The sequence below is a fragment of the Callorhinchus milii genome, unplaced genomic scaffold (assembly GCF_018977255.1).
Source record: "Callorhinchus milii isolate IMCB2004 unplaced genomic scaffold, IMCB_Cmil_1.0 Scaffold16, whole genome shotgun sequence".
Lineage (NCBI taxonomy): Eukaryota > Metazoa > Chordata > Chondrichthyes > Chimaeriformes > Callorhinchidae > Callorhinchus > Callorhinchus milii.
This window is the reverse complement of record NW_024704757.1, coordinates 4,829,997-4,852,185: the sequence shown is the minus strand read 5'-3', so window position 1 is coordinate 4,852,185 and position 22,189 is coordinate 4,829,997. Positions and strand designations below refer to the sequence as shown.

The window sequence follows — 22,189 nt, the reverse complement described above, 5'->3', positions numbered from 1 at the left end:
TGTGTGATGTGATTGATTAGCTATCGGTGAAGGGGTTGCCGAGAGTGCTGGCTTTGTAGAAAAACAATAAATAAATAATAATAATAATAAATAATATATTTCAAACGAAAATTGCCCACTCCCGTAAAAGAGATTTCTTTTTTCTTACTTTCTTTTTAGAAGGCGGAATCAGTTCTAACTCTTCAAAACGGGATAATAGACAACGATTCGAAGATAGACAAATACAGATCCAAAAATAGGGCAAAAGAGTGTTATCGAAATGGTTAACGTTTTCAGAGAGCTGGCCTAGGCAGAACAGCCTCCTGTGCTCATTTTTTGTTGGTCGTCCGGGTTTTGGCACATACGGAAACCCATCATCGCACTTAAAAGGAGATTAAGAGTTCTCAGAATGCATGCCAACCAACACCATGGGAATACCTCTGTGTCTGGTCTTGGGAGCGTACACTTTCTTATTTAGAGAGACACACCCTGTTACCTAATTCCAGAAAGTATTAGGTGCAGATTGGCCGAGGGCCGTGGTTTGGGAAACGAAGAATGTACCCACATCTTGCCATTGAGAGCACTCTCTGGCAAGCTTCCCACTGTTTTGTTAAGCCAGGACAATCCTTTTCTTTGGAAGCGTTCTGTTTTTAAGAGGATAACTGTGGAAACCAGGTTCTAAATCAAAATTGAATTCAAGACCTTCCTTAAGTTCTTAAATTAAATTTTTAAGAATTTGGGGATAAAATGATCTGTGTGCAATTGGCTGCCCCGTTTCGCCCGCAAAATGCACGATATATACAAAATACACAGTCAATTCACTTTACATTATACAAAATACAAAATACTGCAGATGCTGGAAATCTGAAACAAAAAACAGAAGTGGCTGGGAACACTCAGCAGGTCAGGCAGCATCTATGGAGAGAGGAAAGTTAGTCAACGCGTCGGGTCCGTTTCGGGATTCTGACGAAGGGTTCGTGGACCCGAAACGTTGACTCACTTTCCGCTCTCCACGGAGGCTGCCTGACCTTGCTGAGTGTTCCCAGCCACTTCTGCTTTTGTTTCACTTTACAGTGTGTCCTGTGAAGCGCTTTGAGGTGTCTCGAAGACGTGATAGATAAGGCGCTATATATCAGATGCAAAGGTTATTATTATTACGATGATGATAATTATTATTATTATTCTGTCCAAGCGAAAATTCAGGCTTATTAATGTTTCCAGTGTGGGTTCAACGTGCAGTAATACATCAGTCTGGTCAGCAGAGGGGGTGGGTACACTACCCACTGTAAAGCCTCTTAAACCACTAACCTCATTGGGTTCCACTGAGGAGCCAAGAGTGCGGAGAGAGAGAGAGAGAGAGAGAGAGGTCAGTCAGCTCATCGCTGACTAAAATTCCCATATTTCATGATTGATTTGTGGGTCACAAACCAGTTCCAAATAAAGTGCGTTAAACACAGGCTGTTGTGGCAGTGACAGATAGTCCCCGCTGCCTGTCCGCTCGTGGAAAATACCCATTACTCATAAAAACGGCAGGTGGCAACTGGGTTATGACGGTCCCCTGGCAAGAGCGAAGAGGCAAGCGCCTGAATCAAACCAGCGCGGGAGAACAAGAACCATTGCACTTGATACAGCGCCCAGGACGTCAACACGTCTCAAAGCGTTTCGTAGGGAACTGCTGTCACGTGTGGTGACTGTATTTGTTCGCAAATGCAGTGGCCGTTTACGCACACAGCAAAGATCCACAAACAGCTGCGAAGCGAGCAACGAATTCATCCAGGGAAACATTATCCAGGGCATTCGGAGGAGCTCCCTCCTGCTTTGAAATAATGTCGAGGGATCTTGAACGTCCACCTCAAGGCACAGACAGGACCTTGATTGAGTGTCGCGTCTGAAGGATAGCAACTTCGACAATTGAGCTTTCCCTCCAGAACTGCACTGGAGCAGAACAACAACAACAACGACGACAAGCATTTATATAGCGCCCCTCAAGCAGGGTGGGGTCCCAGAGTACTTATTAGCCTAGACTGAGCTGAAAAGGTTCCAATGTCGGGCTTAAACTCACATCCTTCTGACCCAGAGGCAAGAGGTTCCGAATCACAAAGATATAACGTGCGTCTCTGTGAACAAGGTGCGGAATGTATACTGTACAGTTGGGTACATCTCTCTGACTTCCCATCCGTTCGTTTGAATTAACATTCCACTGAGCAGTGAAAATATCACTCACTGTCATAAAATAATTAACGGTATTGGCTGCTGCTGCTCTCTATTGCTGATAAATAACATATTGATCTCAGTTTGCCTCCGGCTGTGGAATTGAAGCTCGTAAATGGTTGGTGTGCATGCGTTGAAAAAAAAAGTTGCTCTTAGATCAAGATTTATTTATGAACTGCAGATTCGAAAACACCTAACTTGTTCCTCAGGCCAATTCAATCAACCAGTTGATCGGTCAGTCAATCAATTAGTCAATCTGTCAATCAACAACAACAACAACAACAAGATTCCATTTATAGAGCGCCTTTCACGTCAGGAGGACGTCCCAAGGCGCTGCACAGTTGGTTCATGACCCGAGCAGGGGGAAATGGTCAGGGTGAGGGAGGGAAGGGAGGGAGAGAGGAGGGGGGAAATGGTCAGGGTGAGGGGAGGGAAGGGAGGGAGCGAGGAGGAGGAAGAAGAGAGTCGAGAGGGGAGCTGAAGGCACGGTCAAAGAGAAAGGTTTTGAGACCGGCCTTGAAGGAGGAAAGGGAGGAGGCGGCGAAGGCACTGGGGGATGGAGTTCCAGAGCCTCGGGGCTGAGAGGCTGAAGGCCCGGCCACCGATAGTAGGCGGTTGGGCGGGGGACGTGGAGCAGACCGGAGCCAGAGGAACGGAGGGTATGGGCAGGTAGGTAGGGGGATAGTAGGTTGGAGAGGTAGGAGGGAGCAAGGCCGTGAATGGCCTTGTAGGTGAGGATGAGGATCTTGAAATCAATCCTCTGGGGGATGGGGAGCCAGTGGAGGCGAGCGAGGGTGGGAGTGATGTGGTCCCGAAGCCTGGTGCGGGACAGTACACGAGCTGCAGAGTTCTGAATGACTGAATTAACTGAATCAATCAGTTAATCAGAAACTTTGATCCAAGTGGAAACGTCATCAGCCATGCACTCACTCATGTAACTTAAGTTTAAGATCCAGTTAGCTTCACATGAGACAGGTCAGGTAAGGATCGATTGCCTCTTCCTAAGACTAACTGGGCTGCTTTCGTTTTGGAGGGGGGAGAGGGGAAATGGGGGTACAAATTGCAAGTGCGATAATTATCATATCACACTGCAATTAACATGTATCGCCTGCGAGAGAGAGAGAAACAAACTGATGCACCGCTTTAATAAAATGCCTTGAATTTAATGTCATTATTTGGTGCAATTTCTATCCGTGGCCACAAAAACACAGCAAAAGAAAATGAAGGAAAACTGTGGAGGAAACGATGAATAAAACAAATGAAGCGAAATACACCACAGCAACTATTAGTATCTATGCATCGGCTGCAGATTAGTTGCGTTGGGTGGGTTGATGGGAATCCTGAGCACGGGTTACCAACCTCTCCACAGGAGGCCACACAGTGACTGACCCAAATTCCTCTGTTCTAAAAACAACACACTTGTATTTTGATAGCGCCTCGTCACGTTGAAATGTCTCATTACAGCTCATGGGTTCTCGCCCTTAATGTTGCAAGTCATTGCCGGGGCTCTGGTTAACACATCCGTTCCCTCCTTCACCTGCACAATGATGAAAAGCAATGGCTGATCATTGGCTCGGAATCCACACAGGCTCATTGGCTTTTGTGCCCAACCTGACATTGGTCGACGGAATTGGAGGCTTGAGCAGCTGCAATAAATTGCGGTCAGGACTTTGTGTTTTTTTCCCTCTCAGCTTTATTAACATCACATACAGGACATCAATACAACATGCACCACCGTTACTCAACTGTAATAGGTTCGGGACACAATACACACAGCATTTACCTGCCAAGGTTTGGCCTCTGGCACACGTAATTCTTTTGAGAACTGAATTTCCTTGGTTACCTTTCGAATTGAAAGTTTTCCCACCACATAACATGTCTCAAAAAAAACCAACAGATTTTCTGTAAATCAGCAAATCTAAATATTACCAAAAAAAATAGAAAATGATAGCAGATTCCTTTTAAACTCTAATATCTTTTTGGCACTTAGAGTAGGATGGAGCATTTGCAGTTTGATCTGTACTCAAGAGCACTGCTGATAACAGTCCAGCCAGCCTGGCTCATTGGTAGGAATTGGTTGGACAGTCCAGTCACAAAGGGATTCTTCCCGCTCAGCTCCTGTTAACCCTGCAAGCCAAAGCCCTAATGGGTAGAGTGGTCCTAGCTGGACAAGCAGCAGGAAAGCTTGCCAGACAGTGAGATCGTCTACTGCTGAGCTCAATACATACTGACAATTGAACTAAGTACCCAATAAGTCTCTAGCCACCTGGCTTTCATCCAACCAGCTCCTCTCTGTCGTTAGTATTTGTGACCTCCGTGACTGCAAAAAGCACAAAATGATTACAACGTTATACAATTAACCATGTTTAATGCATATTACACGGGTTTAATACAAAACAAAATTCTCATCACGCTATACTGCACCTTTTAACGGAAAGTGCAGTGAGTTGGTTGGGCTGTAATGACAAGTCAACAACAGAATCCCGTTGATCATAAACTACCAGTTATTTAACTGGCTGGTAAAAGCCAAATCTAGACATTGTTGTATAATATGGCACCTTGGAACAAGGTCCAAGTGGCCTAAGTACCGTTCATTTGGAAGCGTAAGGCCCCATTCAAATTATAGACAAACTCCATTCAAATTTTCAGGACTGAGGTGGATAGATTTTTGTTAGGTCAGTCAGAGCATCAATGGATATGAGGCAAAGGCGGGTAATTGCAGTTTGAGGTGTAGATCAGCCATGAATGGCAGAACAGGCTCAATGGGGCTGAATGGCCTACTCCTGTTCCTATGTTCTTACCATCGTGAAGAAAGAGCTTTGATCGGCTGGGATGGATTTGTACCTTAGCCTACAGTGACCGGCACTGCATTCACTTAGCACCATTACATTCATTTTCACGCTGTCTTACCAAAAGATTCTTTGAGCATTTGCCAGCGAGTAACTCTCCTTTGGTTACAGATAATTTTTCACATTGTACAGCTTCAAAGCACACTCCAACCTACTTATTTTGTGTATTATTCAGCCAGGACTCAAGAGCTCTCAAAGTCCCTTTGCAACCGTGCACCAGAATGAAGCAAATGGAAGGCAAACCTCAGCTGATGAGACGACAACAACGGAATTCAATCTAGCGTCCCCTCACACAGGGTAGCGTCCCAGAGCACTTCAAAAGCACTGGTGGTGGAATCCTAATGTGGGCCTCTACTGCTGAGGACCTCACTGTTTGACCCGCATTAGGATTCCACCACTTAATACTGTAACTTTAATACATCTTGGTATCAGTCTTAGCATTCCAAAAGGCACAAGCTGATCAGTCCTTGGCAAAGATTTGAGGAATTCCTTCAGTTCGCAATAATCATAAATACAAGAACACAAGTACAATCTTTTTTTTTTAGGAGCTTTCAAATTCTACCCATCGTCAATGTTTAAACGTTCGACACAGTAATAATCTAGGATTACAGAAATGTAAGGCATTTAAGTGGGACTTCCTGGTTCAGTGTTTTCCAAATAAACTTAAAACATAAATTATACCAGACTTCAAAAGGCGAAGAGAGGAGTTAAGGATGATTTAATGACAGGCTAAAGATTTTATCCTTGATCGACCCCCTTTTCCTTTCCCCATACCCTCAATTCCCTTCCCCACTCTCCTCCTCCCCACCACCAGGCCTTTAAACCTCACATTATTTTGGTTTACTGGGAGATGAGGAACAACAACAACAACAACAACCTGCACTTATTTAGTGCCCTCCACGCAGAGTGGCGTCTCAGAGTGCTTAATCCGGTTTGAGTATCTCTAGAATGTTGTTTCACACACACTGGGCTCAGCTGTTTGGCTACATTCACGAGTCAGAGAGGTGGTAGAATTGGAGTCAGAAGGGAATCCAATCCGACTGTTCAGCTGGGCTGGGACTGGGAATCAACCAAGCAATGTTCGCAACGGACCTGTATTTCAGAGAGTGAGTGTGAGATCTCACTCCTGTCGTTCTGTTGAGTCAGCACACAGCAAAGTTAGGTTGTAAGCAGTCATTGCACCGACTGTTACGGACCAGCTAACCACAAGCCAGCCCATCACTGCTCAGGAAGCACCGGTGATCGACTACTCTAAAGTTTGCGAGCCTTGTATAAATAACGATCCTTGCTTTTGCTACAGCTCCTTATCACGTTGTCGAAACATCTCAAAGCGCTTCACGGGACCTCACCGTGACGTGTAGTGACTGTGCATTTTTCAGGAGAACGGGGCAGGCAATTTGCGCACAGCAATAAACAGCCACAACGTGAGTGACCAATTTTAACCGACGTAGATTGGCTTGACATAGTATATAGTATTGCTACAGTGGATTGATTGGCTTGATGCTGGCCTCAGTCTCTCGGTGAAGCTCTACAGCTGATCCTGATCGATCCAGATAGTTTTCCTTTGTTCTTCAAGGATCTTCTCTTTGATGATTTTGATAAGGTCCTTGATGTTACTCCAGGCATCGATGTCCACTGAGGTGTAAAGGCAGGGCAGTGACTCCAGCTCACTCTCATTGGAGCGACACATTCTCAGAAGCTCCTCGTCGCTGCTCTCAGGTTTAGTTGGCGTCCTCCTGCAATTAGGGAAATTCATTCAACCCCCGTTTAGGATTCCTGCATGATATCTGCAGCGTTAACAACAAATATTCCCAATTTCTTCTCTCTCCTCCACCTCTCTTGAATTGCCCACCTCCATCCCTCACCCAAGTAGCTCCTCTTCCTGCCTGAGCAAATCCTGGCTTGCTGACCAGGGGAAAATAGGGACAGAGGTGGCCGTTCAGTCTATCAAGCCTGTCTCACCGTTTTTTAAGCCTTGCATTTGATATATATATATCTCAAATCGCGTCACAGGTCTTACTGCAATGTGCAGTGACTGTGTATCTTATAAGTGAACATGACAGCCAACATGCGCATGGCAACATTCCCACAAATAGGCATCTTATCTAGTACCCTCTCTCTGCAATGGGTTTGTCTAATTCCATTTCAAAATGTTCTTGTTTCTCAGAAGGAAAATGACCCTCGCCTCAACTGAGCACAATGCTCGTGTGGAGACACAAAGGTAACACCTTTAAATAACTTTTAACCCCAAGGCATAGGAGAGACAATTGTTTCCTTCGCAGCAGGCCAGCTTCCTCAACACCTCGCTAAACACGAGGAAACCTTTAGGCAGTAACATTCAACTCCTCTATTCATGTGACAGATCTGATAATACCTTAAACGCTTGATGTTCTTCTCAGAGACTTTGACGAAGATTATAATTGGGTAGATGTCCTTCTTAAGTAAATCTCTCGTGCAGTTCAGTCCAGCTTCAAGTAAACAATGTTTATTCTGTGAAGGAAGAATGTGAAGGAAGAGGGTGAAATAACCCAGCAACCAGATCTTATATCTAGGTGCTCACAAAGTATTGGCGTCTATCTATAAGTTTTGACAATCCTTGCATTTGAAGTGGTGCCTTATCAAGTCGTCAAGAGGTTGAAAAGAGCCAAGGTTTGGGGACTCCAGAGTGTGTGGGGGGGTAACTGGAGATTAACCACTAAAACTGTTTAGCTTACCAACTGAGGGCGATGTCCAGTGAGCTTCCCACTGCCTGTCCAGCTCAGACCACACTACCTTTAGATGGTAAGATTGTCAGCGGCGGAGCAGGAAGAATCCCTGCTCCCAGTGACTGGTCTGCCCCTCCAAGTCCTACCAATGAGCCAGGCTGGGCTGGTCTGTCATCAGCAGTTGCCCCGGAATACCACGGACCCACCTGGCTCAGGAACCGGGCTACCGAGACCACCACGTAGGGTTGACTCGATTCCGACATTCCGTGGCCAGGCACCTCATCACGGAGCCAGCTCAGCCGAGCTGAAAGGAGACCTGCTTATTACTTGCCTATTCCATCCCTCCTCTCCCCAGAGGATAATAATTTTCTTCCTAGTTAATTCTAACATGCAAGCAAGCCTATTTGACCCTTAAACTGCCCTGTTTTATGCTCGCTTTTAAAAATTTAATTTTAACATCAGATTCACGGCTAAATTGATTTTTCACTCCCGTGAGATTGAGATTTCTCCCTCACCCCCCCTCCCTAACAAACTGAATTTCAGCAAAAAAATAATTGAATACAATCTTCTTATTGGAGCCTTCCTTCCTGCAGCAGCTTATCAACAATCGGTGTAGAATTTAGGCTTGACACGGGAGAAAATTATGGGTTGGAGGCATTAGTGCTAATTGATTGAACCTGGCACTTGAGGAATGAGTGAAAGCCCGTGGGATCTACGTGTCGTGTGCCCTCTTCATTTTATCGCGGAGACGAGCAAATCTCATCAATTCGATTTTTCGACAAGCAAAAAAAAAATTAAAGATTGGTGCCAGTTTCCACGCTCTCACCCGGGCGGCAATCGTTGGAGGAGTAATAACATAATTTTTTCGGAGTTTGCATAATTTCGCGCACAAAACGCACAGTCACTACACTTTTTACAGTGTATTCTGTGTGGCGCTTTGAGACGTATCGATGACCAGGTAAGGCGCTATATCAAATGCAAGGATTATTATTATTATTATAATATTAATAATCATGCATGCATTTGATAAAGTGTATAAAGGGTCAAAACGTCTTGAACCTAATTGCTGTCAAGTGTAGTAACTGGGTCTTTAGTGGGCGAACAGACGAGCCAATTTGTGCACAGCAACATCCCACAGATAGCCATGGAGTGAGTGACCAATTTTATTGGGGGGGATGGTTGGCCAGGGTTACCAGTAGAGAGAAACTCTCTTTTCTTTTCAAATAGTGTTCACGAGATCTTTAACTGCCTACCTTCGTAGATGGGACTTCCAAAGGATGGCACCTCCCTTGGTGTAACATTACCCAACACTGTTCTGGAGTGTCTGCTTTGAGTGTGAGCTCGGAGAGGGAGGGAGGGAGGGAGGGAGCACTGTGTTATTTCAAGGATCAGGGGCTAATCTTGTTGTCAAGGGCCCCTGACTCCCACCACTTGAACCACAGACAAATTCAGCCTTAAAATCACATTCTTGTCACGGGTCAGAAATCAGCAAAATATTTCTATATTTCATGGCCAAATAATGAATTGGACTCTTTCCACGACTAATTTCAATGATTACAGCCCCTGACGTCTGATAACCATGTGTAAAATTACACTGTCACTTGCGATCAGGAAGGGAAGCATCTGATTTATAACTCACGGGGAGATATTCATTGTTGGAGCAATGGGTGGAGGATGAGATGTGGGCAATAAGCTCAACAATCCCCTCCCTCCCACCAATCCCTCCTCAGGTAAAAAAAAACTGTCATCACTGTTTGTGAGACATTATGGCTGTGTGCAAATCGGATGCTGCGTTCACCTACAAAATGCACAGTCACTACACTTGGCAGAAAAATGTGATGAGGTGCTATGTTCTCCCACAAAATACACAGTCACACCACTTCACGGTGGATCCCGCAAAACACTTTGAGATGTCTCGACAACGTGATCAGGCTCTATATCAAATGCAAGAATTATTATAATAATAGTAATAATAATCCATGCATTTGATATAGCCCCTTATCACGTCTTTGGAACGTCTCAAAGCGCTTCGCAGAATATACTGTAAAGTGTAGTAACTGTGTATTTTGTGGGCAAAACGCGGCAACCAATTGCGCACATCAGTGTCCCACAAACAGTCGTGGAGTGAGTGACCAAATTATTATTTTTTTTTTGGAAGGGATTATTAATTCACCATTCGACTAACAACTGTGTTCCTATTTACTGGTAGATAAACAGAAAAAACACCTGAAGCCACAGCTACTCATGTTGTTGATAATACTGTCAGCCATAGAGCAGGACTTTCTGTGGTCAATATATAAGCTGACACTAGCAGGAATTTAAAAACAAAATGTAAAGCTGCAACTCGTAATGACAGCAAGAGACAGAAACCTTTCTTACCAAAGGACGCAGTTAATATAATCATCTTGTTCCTATAATTTCTGCATGGTCAAACTCAATCTACTCATAGTATGTCTATTGAGTAGAAATATAAATATAGTATTATTGCTAAAATTATGAATAATAATACATCTCTTACTTTGCCACTAACAGGGATTGTAAAACTGCCCGTACTGGAATTATGTTACTCCAGTTTTGTCCTCTGATAACTACATGTCATTTCTGAGGACAAACCTTCTACAGAAATCCATGACAACAACAACAACAACAAGATTCCATTTATAAAGCGCCTTTCACGTCAGGAGGACGTCCCAAGGCGCTGCACAGTTGGGTCAGGACCCGAGCAGGGGGGAAATGGTCAGGGTGAGGGGAGGGAAGGGAGGGGGCGAGGAGGGGGTAGAGAGTCGAGAGGGGAGCTGAAGGCACGGTCAAAGAGAAAGGTTTTGAGACCGGCCTTGAAGGAGGAAAGGGAGGAAGCGGCGAAGGCACTGGGGGATAGAGTTCCAGAGCCTCGGGGCTGAGAGGCTGAAGGCCCGACCACCGATGGTAGGGCGGTTGGGGCGGGGGACGTGGAGCAGACCGGAGCCAGAGGAACGGAGGGTACGGGCAGGTAGGTAGGGGGATAGTAGGTTGGAGAGGTAGGAGGGAGCAAGGCCGTGAATGGCCTTGTAGGTGAGGATGAGGATCTTGAAATCAATCCTCTGGGGGATGGGGAGCCAGTGGAGGCGAGCGAGGGTGGGAGTGATGTGGGAGCGGAGCCTGGTGCGGGACAGTACACGAGCTGCAGAGTTCTGAATGACCTGCAGCTTGTGGAGGGAGGTGGCGGGAAGGCCGGCGAGGAGAGAGTTCCCATAGTCCAGCCTTGAGGTGACAAAGGCGTGGACCAGGGTTTCAGCAGCGTGAGGGGTGAGGTAGTGCCGTAGTCTGGCGATGTTCCGGAGGTGATGGAAGGCGGTGCCAGTTGTGGTGCGGATGTGAGGGAGAAAGGACAGCTCAGGGTCGAACAAAACGCCGAGGTTCCTGACTGGCTTTGAGAGGTGGAGAGTGCAGCCTTGGATGCTGATGGTGTCAGCGCCTGAGGTGCGGAGGCGCTGACGTGAGCCAATCAGGAGGGCCTCGGTTTTTCGCACGTTGAGCTGAAGAAAGTTGTCTCTCGTCCAGGACTCGATGTCGGACAGGCAGCTGTCAGGACATCGGTGGTCGTGGAGTTGAGAGTAGAGGAGGAAAGGTAGAGTTGGGTGTCATCCGCATACATGTGGAAGTTAACTCCATGTCTGCGGATGATGTCACCAAGGGGGAGCATATAGAGGGTGAAGAGGAGGGGACCGAGGACAGAGCCCTGAGGGACACCACATGAGACAGTGCGGGGGGTGGAGGAGAAGCCATTCGTGAGACAAAGTGAAGACGGTGAGAAAGGTACGACCTAAACCATTCAAGGACAGTGCCTTGAAGGTTGAGGTGGGAGGACAAGCGGTGGAGTAGGATAGCGTGGTCGACCGTATCGAATGCTGCCGATAGGTCGAGGAGGACGAGGAGACAGAGGGAGCCCTGGTCACAGATGGTCAGGATATCATTGGTGACCTTGACCAGGGCAGTTTCTGTGCTATGGGCAGCACGGAAACCTGACTGAAGGGGTTCGAAAAGAGAATGGGTGGAAAGGAAAGAGCGCAGTTGGGAGGCGACAACTCTTTCCAGGACCTTGGAGAGAAAGGGGAGGTTGGAGATGGGCCGGTAGCTTGATAGCTGCGACGCATCAAGGGAGGGTTTTTTCAGGGTGGGCGTGATGATGGCAGTTTTTAAGGGAATGGGGACAGAGCCAGAGGAGAGGGACAGGTTGATGATGTCAGTGATATGTGGGGCAAGAAAGTGGAGCTGGGAGATAAGGAGTGGAGTGGGGATGGGGTCAAGGGAGCAGGTGGTTGGTTTTAGGGATAGGATGAGTTCAGTGACAGAGGGTGGGGAAACGGGTACGAAGGTGTGTAGGGGAGGATGGGTAGGAGTCGGAGTGTGGGAGGGAGGGGTGGGGGGTTGGTGGAAGTTGGAGGGGAAGTGACCGCGGAGCGGATTCCCTTGATCTTGGATTCAAGGAAATCCAGCATCTCCTCGCAGTGAAGGTTGGAGGAGATGACCTGCGCGGGGTGGCGGGGGGACGGAGGAGTCGGGTTGTGGTGGAAAACAGTAGCCTGGGGTTGTTCTTCGCCTCCAGGATTATCCTGGAGTAGAAGGACGACTTGGCCGAGGCTAGAGTGGAGCGGTAAATTTTGAGGAGGTCCAGCCAGATTTGTCGGTGGACCGTTAGGCCAGATTTGACACAGGTGCGTTCAGCAGCCCGCACCTGGCTTTTCAGTGAGCGGAGGTGGGTGGTGTACCAGGGGGAGGAGCGGGAGTAGGAGACAGTGCGGGAAGTGATGGGGGCAAGAGTATCGAGTGTGGAGGAGAGGGTATTGTGGAGGAGGGAGAGAGGAGAAGAGGGGTCGGTGAGGGTTGAAGGCCAGAGGGAGAGGAGTTCAGAGGACTCCAAGGCATCGGTTAGGGATTGTGGGGGTAACTTCTTCCAAGGGCGGTAGAAGATGGTGGTGGGTCTGGTGGAGGTGGGGAGGGGGGTGGAGGTGGTGAAGGAGATGAAGTAGTGGTCAGAGATGGCCTTGTCGGTAATAGTGACATCCGAGACACTGAGGCCCCGGGTGATCACCAAATCGAGTGGGTGGCCGTGACTGTGAGTGGGGGAGTTTATGTGTAAGGAGAGGTTGAGTGAGGAGAGCAGGGAAGAGAAGTCTGTGGAGATGGAGCAGGAGGGGGTGAAGTGTAGGTTAAAGTCGCCCAGGATGATGAGGCGATCAGAGCAGAGGCAAAGAGATGTGAGGAGTGTTGAAATGTCAGAGATGAAGGTGGGAGAGGTTTTAGGGGGCCGGTAGAGGAGGAGGATTTTAAGGGAGAGGAATGAGGGGTGGGAGAGGGTGAGGTGCTCAAAGGAGGGGAAAGAGCCAGAGGAGTAGGGGGATAGGGCAAGTGGTGTCCTTGAGATAAGGGCAACACCACCGCCACGGCGGTTGGGGCGGGGGATGTGGTGGGAGGTGTAGCCGGGTGGGGTGGCCTCCGTGAGGGGGAAGGTGTCGCCTGGGGTGAGCCAGGTTTCTGTTAAGGCCATGATATCAACGTTCTCATCAAGGATGAGATCGTTGATGACCAGGGCCTTGTTGCAGAGGGAGCGGACATTTTGCAGTCCGATGTGGAGGGAGCGGTTGACAGAAGGGTGTGTGGGAGGGGAGGGGGGTCCAGGTTGTGAGGCAGGGGTGGGGGGATGGGGATGAGGGAGGAGAGGTTGACTCCCCGGGTCTGTGTCCGGGGTGGGTGGCGAGTGTGGTGGGGAATGGGGCAGTCGGTGTGGCTGCTGCTGGACAGCCAACGCCGAGTGCCACGGTGAGCCCGGCGGAGGATTCCCAGGCTGGAGCAGAGGGAGGTTGTGGGAGGGTCAAGTGGGGATAGAAGACGAGAGGGACGGAGAGAGAGGAGGACAGAGCGGGAGAGATGCAGAGGGGGGAGGGTTTGGGGGGAGAGAGGAGGGGGGCGGGAGGGAGGGGAGGAGGGGCGCGGGAGGGAGGGGAGGAGGGGGGCGGGAGGGAGGGGGAGGCCACTTTACCTTGGCAGCCACGGCTTTGATGTTGGTGGGTGTGACACATTCAAAGGCATTTAAGTGCGTCTCTCTGGAGAAAACAATCGTCTCAGATTTCTGCTTCTGTAAATATTCCTCTTTGTTTAAAACATCTAAGGGAAAGAAACGATTTAACAATCCAGTATAAATAAAGACCCCTTCAGACTTCAGAAAGAACAAATTCATCCCGAGCTTTGGCCCGTTTTATTTCCGCATCTGCATTCAACGTGCAAGAATACAGCTAATGAACTTGTTAAACTCGCGTACAAGACACACAGTCACTGCACGTTACAGTCTATCCTATGAAGCGCTTTGAGATGTCCTCTCGATGAGATGAGGCGCTGCAGCAAATGCAAGGATTGTTATGCTCTATTTATCATGTAAAGCTGGATTTGCAATCAGATGGTGAACTATAAAACCCAATTACAATGCATTCACTTGCCAACACAGCAGTTGAGAAGCACTTCAAGAAATAATAATAATAATAATAATAACAATAATTCCTGCATTTGATATTGCATCGAAACTTCTCAACATTCTTCAGGGTTTTAATAAAAAATGTAATGGATTGCGCAGTTGCGGGCGAACACGACAGCCAATTTGCGCACAGCAATGTCCCACGAAGTGAATGACAGCAACAATAAATTACATTTGCATACAAATCCTACTTGGAGGATTCTTGGCCAGAACACAGGGAAAATCTCGCTTCCCTTTTCCAACAGAGGTCACTGGATACCTCATCCGAAGGACCTCGCCTCCGACAATACACGGCTCCTTCAGCACTGTACTGGTACGTCATCCTGGACTGTGAGCTCAAAGTCCTGAAGTGTGGTGTGAACCCACAGGGGTCTGACCCAGAGCCGAAAGTGCCAGCCTGACGTTTCGATGTTGCAGGGAGTTGTATTGAACAGGAGCACAGGAAGAGGAGTAGGCCATTCAGCCCCCCCCAGGCCTGTTCTATTTGATCATGGCCGATCCATACCTCGACTCCAATTACCCCACTTTGCCCCCTATCCCTTGATACTCTTTACCTAGCAAAAAATCTATCTGAAAATCCATGTGAGGATTAGCAGTGATAACATTTTGCTTATTTATTTAGCCTGTTTGCCCAAAAGCGCAGTGCACAGCAAGTCACGAGTGCTGTTCCTCCTATTCAATACGGCTCTATTAATAATAATAATCCTTGCTTTTGATACAGTGTCTCATCACGTCTTCGAGACGTCTCAAAGCGCATCACGGAATACACTGTAAAGTGAATTGACTGTATATTTTGCGGGCGCAACGCGACAACCAACTGCGCCCAGCAGCGTCCCGCAAACAGTCGTGGACTGAGTGATCGAACGTTAAGTGGCAGGGCCTGACCTGGTTTGCAGATATCAAACTCCATGGCCTCGCCAGAGTTCAGCAGCTTTTGCACAAGCATTTTGGCCAGCGGTGTGGGAGAGAAGAGCACAGGACGCTTTCGCTGAGTGTGACAGGGATAGACCAGGCTGTAGGGGATCAGGCTAAAACTCTTCTTGATGTCGCTCTCTGCATCCAGATCTTTTTCTTTTTCTATATACGGTACAAACACAATACACTGGGGTCACCAGCCAGGTCACGGTTCTGCACGGCTTTAAGTGTGGACAATAACAACAACTTGCATTTACATCGTTCCTTTCACATGTGTAAAAAAAGAAGTCTCAAAGTGCTTTGCGTTGGAGTAGGAGGAGAGGGGTGGAGCCTTGTATGGAGTACAATAAAGTGAAGCAGGCGTTTCAACTGAATTTCGAGGGTAAATCCGGTTTTGGAAATGAAATGTACCAGGTTATCAGGGGGAAAATACTCCATCTTTCTTCTCTCAGAGAGAACGTCAGAGAGAGAGAAAGAAAGAGAGAGAGGAGATAGAGAGGAGAGAGCGCGAGAGAGAGGGAGAGAGAAAGAAAGAAAGAAAGAAAGAAAGAAAGAAAGAAAGAAAGAAAGAAAGAAAGAAAGAAAGAAAGAAAGAAAGAAAGAAAGAAAGAAAGAAAGAAAGAAAGAAAGAAAGAAAGAAAGAAAGAAAGAAAGAAAGAAAGAAAGAAAGAAAGGAGAGAGAAACAAGGGCTGGTATAAAAGTTGCCTTATAACTCTTTGACTGAAGAGCACGATATCCAATTTTAGGTTTGGGAGATGATCCAATTATCCACACAGTTTCCTTATCCACAAGGCAGCCGGTTCCAACCAGTGCAGGTAACTGTACTGTATGGGATGGCCGTACGCTGGAGTGAAACAAAGTGTAGGTAATGGAAAGTACCGTCTTGCTTGTCGGATGAGCTCTTGAGGGTCTCGAAGGTGGATCTCGCTGGCCCAGATGGTGACCCGGTGACAATACGCACTCTCTCGCTGCTGTTCATCCTCTTGTACTTGTTGTCACTCCTGCTGACAAACTTAACCAAGAAAGAAGGTAAAAAGTCAGAGGNAAAAACTGGCAAAACCAGCCGAGGATGAAACCCAGGGGGCAGGCGTAGACACCAAACAGGTTGCGTGTGGATTGTTGGCTGGGACACCAGGAGAAACTCCCATCACTTTAAGGATAGTACCATAGGATCCTCAGCGTCCACCTGAACAGGCACAGACGGGGACTGAAAGATGGCACCTCCGATGGGTTCTCTCTCCTCCCCACCCCCAGCAGCACTTGAACCCTAGCCTTTCTGACTCTGAGGTGAGAGAGCCTGAGCCAGACTGACATCTGTCCATCCCTGATGCAAATTATAACTGGATTTAAGACTATTTTTTTCACCATTCAGCTTCATCTCTGAGACAAAGAGGGTCTCGGGGTCTAAGATAGGGTGCGATTTCGGGCCTTAATTGGGATTTTATTTAAATTATTTAAATTGACTGTTTGTGGGACGCTGGTGTGTGCCGCATTTCGCCCACAGCAGATACAGTCAATTCACTTTACAGTATATTCTGTGAGGCGCTTTGAGATGTCTCGAAGACGTGATAAGGCGGAATATCAAACGCAAGGATTATTGTCATTATTGTTATTATCACCTGTAATATTTGCCCGAAAAAGATGCTAGCTCGCGAGAGCCGGGGGGCTTTGGGATCGATGGGGGGCTGTTCCTCAGGCTGGAGCACACTCTGGAAGAAAAGAGAGAGGAAATCAGAAATATCCATTAGCTGGAGTAATTAGCTGAACGGCTGCATTTGCAACGTATGGCTTCCAGCCAGGCCTTTGATGGAGCTCAACAGTTGTTTCAATAAATTAGGTTTGTCTGCTTGCTTCAGCGGGCCAGTTAAACTGATTCCGCTCCCATGGTTTATAGCATTATCTGAACCCTCGCTGTATCTTAACTGCCTTGTAACTTCCACTCCTCCCCCCCCAACCTCCTCCTCCCCGCACCTCATGCATCCATTACTCTACAAGCATCATTACACGGCCAAGGCTCACAACAAAAAACTCATTTACATGATAGAATTCCTCCCCCTGCCCTCGTTTTTTATATATATACATACATATATATATATATATGTTCTGTGCCCCACTATTTGGCTTCATTTTCAGAGCAAAAGAAAAACAAATAAATAATTTGATAGATCTCTCTCGAAGGTTCGAGATGAAAATATAAAATAAACGCGAAGTGAGAAATAATGCAGTCAGTCCTTAACCGAATGAATTCCTGGCAAATAGTAGATTGTGTTAAAAGGAAAATAGATATTGGAATAAATATCCCAAACCGTCCTCTGTCTGCGCAGGCAATTGATTCATCGCTCGAAACAGAGGGGTCAGGTTTGCGATACTTCCTAATGGCTTTCTTGAATAAGAAATAGGGAGTGGGGTTGGTGAGCAGGAATGGGAGGGCTCCTGTTGATAACTCAGGATGTTATTTCCCCCACTCACCCACCATTGGGCCTGCTTCACGTCCCCCGCCTTGCTCGCCCCACTATTGGCGGGCGGGCCTTCTGCCACTCTGCCTCCACCCTCTGGAACTCCATCCTCGCCCCCTCCCTCGCCTCCTTCAAGACCCATCTCAAGACCCTCCTCTTAGACCGTGCTTTCGATCTCCTTGCTTCCCCCCCACCCTACCCTCCACCCTCCTCGATCCCGACCCCCAGCTCGGGTCCGTCTGTCCAGCGCCTTGGGACATCCTCCCAACGTGAAAGGCGCTACACAAATGTGATGTTGTTTTTGTATTGAGTCGGAATCACAGATTTCTTGGGTTTTCTTAATTCCCCAAAATAAACCAATGCCATTGGTGGGTGGGGGGGAGGCGAACACTGGCCACCCGTTCTCTACTTGCTTTCCTCAACAACAGCAACAACGACAACAATAACAACCTGCATTTACATAGCGCCCTTTGCACGGGGCAGTGACTTGGTGCTGCCTCCTGTTTGACCAAGGCCTTTTATTCTCTCTCTCTCTCTCCCCTCTCCTATATATATCCTCCGCCCAACAGACACCTGCACCCTCTCGAAAAGGCCACGCTCATTCATTATGGAACATTTGCCATTTCACTGACAGGGTTACTGCACGTCGGCAATGTTTTATTGCTAAGAAACACACACTCGCGCACGGTGTAACTGTTACTGCAAATGTGACTGAACTTTAATTGTTTCAAGCACTGAGGCCCTGTGAGTCTGAAGGCGGCCCCGAGCTTCTCTGCACTTTAACCGTGCGTTTACCAGAGTCGATTTACATCACAATTCTGCATTACATTAATATTAAAAATAAAGGATATTCAAATTGGAAGGACGGATTTAAATATTTGCTAATTGTTTGGCTAAAGGTCTATAGCTCCCCACTTTCTCTATCTCTCCCTCTCTTTCTTTCTCTCTCTCCATATATATTTCCGTCGTGTCAAGATTTCAGAGAAATGCCAGATATTTTGAAGCAAAATAGGCTGTTCACTTAAGGGAAATTGATTGCGCAAACCAGTATAAATTATTCAGAGTGAAAGAAAGACAGACCCAAATTCCTCGGAGTGTGCTGTATTGATTATCTGTCTCATCCTTGCAGCTACGGCACATCAATCTCTGGATCTTTACCATGAGGAGTTGTTGGGCCCTGCAAGGGAATGATAAGGCTTGAGGATTACCCAGATAGGATACATACTGAGCATGAGAAATCGCAGTGTGTTTGCCTTTGATAGTAATACTGTCGTGATTTAGCTCAGTGTCAGGGAACCCTGTCCAGTTTACCGCTGGGACTCAGATCCAGAAAGCCACAGGATCAAGACCCATTTCTCCATGCAATGAGTCAAAAGAGTTGACTCAGAAATGAGTCAAATGCGCTTGCCATAGAAACAAGAGTAGTCCACTCAGCCCCCCACCCCTAAGCTGTTCTGCCACTCTATTAGATCATGGCTGATGTGTACCTGAACTCAAATGAGTTTGTGTGTTGCCAATGACAACAAAGGAGCATTACTTTCAAGCTCGGCTTTTGTTGGCACAAACCCATTGCTTCATCTCCGGGAGAATAGAAGGTCAGAAGGTGCACGGAAACAGAGACCTCGCATTTTTGGGGTCAAGAAGTGGCATTGTGTTTAAGCCGTCCCAGCACAGCTCTGGGAGGTTGAGACTCGCAGCCAAGACTGCAGTGTTTTCAAAAGGTCCCTCTCGGCAGCGTAAAGGGAAGTAACTCTCGGGTTCCCCTCACAGATGGATCAGGAGCTGTGTTCCTACAGGAGTCATGTAATCAGTTCCAGGTTTCCTCTCACTGGAACTATTGACCTCCACAATCGGCCATTGCTTGGGGACCCCTTCCTTCCCCATCGTCGGGCGCACCTGAAAGCCTTCCTGTTCGACCGTGCCTCCCCCACCCCGGTTCCGCCACTGTCAAGCACTCTGGGACGCTGCCCCGCAAGAGAGGCGCTGTGTAAATGCAAATTGTTGTTGTAGTTGGGGGTTGGGGAGGCGGAGGGGAAGGGGGGGAGGGAGAGGCGAGGATCAAACTCGCGAAAGGGTGACAGTAACTTGTGATCACAGTGAGATAGCAGATGGCCCGGCAACATCCTTAGAGAAACAAGAACACACAGTCATCTGGTCAGAAAGGACTTGAGTCGTGAAACCTACATCAAGCCTACTCCTCCCAACCCTGTAAAAGCCTGCTTCGTCAAAACACTCTTCAAGACGTCTCAAAACGCTTCACAGAATATACTGTAAAGTGAATTGACTATGTTTTTGTGGGCGAAACGCAGCAGTCAATTGCGCACAACAGCGTCCCACAACCAGTCGTAATTAAGTGACTAAATTATTATTTTTAATTAATTTTATTGAAGGGATTATTAGCCCCGGAAAAGCGATCCGACAATCGACAAACAACCGGGTTCCTACTTACTGCTAGGTAAACAGAGGCGGGTGGAGTAAGGAAATCTGCCCAGGAATCAAACCCAGATCTTCTCGCTTGTGAGGCGAGTGCTCTAACCACTGAGCTACAGGATTCCAGGAGTTGCGTGAATCAGTTTCTTGGAATTGCGTAAACGTGGCATTTGGCAGCATCTCAGGCCATGGCTGGCAAGTAATGACTGGAATGTCTGCAGCTGACAAGAAAACCAGGAACCAACTCAGTTCGAAATTGAGCAAATTTTACAGATTCTGCACAAGAGTTTCAATGAAGGGGAAGGGATTGGGTTATGGGATGGTGGACTCGACAGCACTGACTGACAAGCCAGTCTGCAGGTTCCTCTCGCTCACCCATGTCTCCTCATTCCTTTTGGACTGTTTTTTGCACAGGACTACAGGACTAATAATAATAATAAACTTTGCATTTGATATAGCGCCTGATCATGCTTTGAGACGTCTCAAAGGGCTTCAGAGGATATACTGTAACTAGTTAATCAACGACTGGAACAATGTTGGCAGGGAGAGTGGTTGGTTAAGGTCAGGACAAAGCATCTCAATGCTGTGATGGAGAATGTTTGGGTGGAGGGATGATCTGGAGGGATGAGACCGGATGGGGCCAAGGGAAGGAGCCTCCTTGATCCACACCGATCTTGTGATGTTGTGTGAAACAATCCTCTTCAAGCTGATTCTCGTCACAGTTTTACTAAAAAGACTGGGGAGCGGGACATGAAAGAAGCTGAACACTGCATCGAGCAACTGTAGGTCCACAGAAAGATACTACAGCCCTGCAGAGAACGATTTGTGAGATGAATGTTTCCTTTTTTTCGCTGCAGCAAGCTGTTCCGGGAACTCAGCCTGGGCTTGGAATCGCCCCAATATTCCAATAGAACTCAGTTCATTCCTTATCGGTTCACAAAGAGCCTGTACGTCCTGAATAAACAGTCGTGTCCCTGATTTCTCTGCGAGAGGGAAAGGCTCTTGTTTGAGCCTCTGTGATACCATCGCTGTGTGACTCAAAAGAGATCCTGGAGATTTGACGGAGACACTGAGGAAACAGTTCAGAACAAATTTCCTTTCCCCGGCATTAGCTTGAGGGCCTGGTTCCTCCCTCTAGGTGGCGCCAATTGCACTTTTAATGCTATAGTATACTTTTAATATACACAAAAAAAATTATACGTCACTAACCCCCCCCTCTCACTGCCCCTCCGTCACCATCTGAGATTAGTGCCAATCTGAAGTCAGTGTTAATATGAAATCAGTCTGTGATTATCTGAACTTCGCGCCAATCCAAAATCAGTATCAAAATGGGCATTTTGGGCACTGCTCACCAATCCCAATACACAGGGTGCGGCCAGGCTCAGGGAAATACCTGGAAGCAAAACTCCCCCCTCGGTTTGGTTTACCTGCAGAAGCTGGGGATGGTGCCTTTCTCCAAATCTTTGTCCGTGGTGGGGTCGACCTGGGCACAAAGCCACTCGCATTTGCCCTGATACATGGTGTCCAAAATGTGGATGACTTCATCGCACTTCACACACATCGAACAGCTGTCGTTCTGTCCCGAAATATTCAGGTTGACGCGGACGTAGAAAGAATCACCTGATGTGATGCAGCCCTCGTCCATATCCTTCTGTAGTTTTTTGTAACCTTAAAAATAATAATAATTGTAATAATCCTTGCATTTGATAGAGCACCTTATTTTCACGTGATTGCCGTGTTTCCAAACGCTTCGCAGTTTATTTTTTAGGCACTCGATTTGTGCCCAGCAATTTCCATCCTGTCCTGCGAAACAGCCAGGAAGTGAATGAATAATTTTTTTAATGTTATTTTGGGCCACTGTCAGCCAAGACATTAGAGAGAGAGAGAGAGGAGAGAGAGGAAGAGAGAGACAGAAACTCCCTTCTCTTCTCGAATCGCTCGCGGGATCTTTTAATGCGCACAAAGTGTTTTCTTTCATTTGGACCGACAAAAAGGCCAATTCATTTCACTTGCTTGCATGCACTCACGTACCACACACACACACACAGAGTCTTTCACTGACACGCAGACACTTACGCACCAGACATGCGCGAGAGCACGAATTTACAAGGCTCGAGCACGCGCACACAGACACA

At 47.3% G+C, this 22,189-nt stretch overlaps 1 protein-coding gene across 1 annotated transcript in view; it reads right to left on the bottom strand.

Annotated features, from left to right (window-relative positions):
- Positions 1–6,433: 6,433 nt before the first annotated feature.
- card11 (caspase recruitment domain family, member 11) overlaps positions 6,434–22,189 on the bottom strand; it is a 66,820-nt gene continuing 51,064 nt past the window's right edge. The window contains exons 17-24 of the mRNA XM_042341117.1: positions 21,482–21,722; positions 18,705–18,801; positions 16,788–16,877; positions 16,048–16,180; positions 15,138–15,329; positions 13,764–13,888; positions 7,414–7,529; positions 6,434–6,775 (exon numbers count right to left, since the gene is read on the bottom strand). Of these exons, the coding sequence (XP_042197051.1) occupies positions 6,568–6,775; positions 7,414–7,529; positions 13,764–13,888; positions 15,138–15,329; positions 16,048–16,180; positions 16,788–16,877; positions 18,705–18,801; positions 21,482–21,722 (1,202 nt within the window). The 3' untranslated portion in view covers positions 6,434–6,567. The remainder of the gene's footprint in view (positions 6,776–7,413; positions 7,530–13,763; positions 13,889–15,137; positions 15,330–16,047; positions 16,181–16,787; positions 16,878–18,704; positions 18,802–21,481; positions 21,723–22,189) is intronic.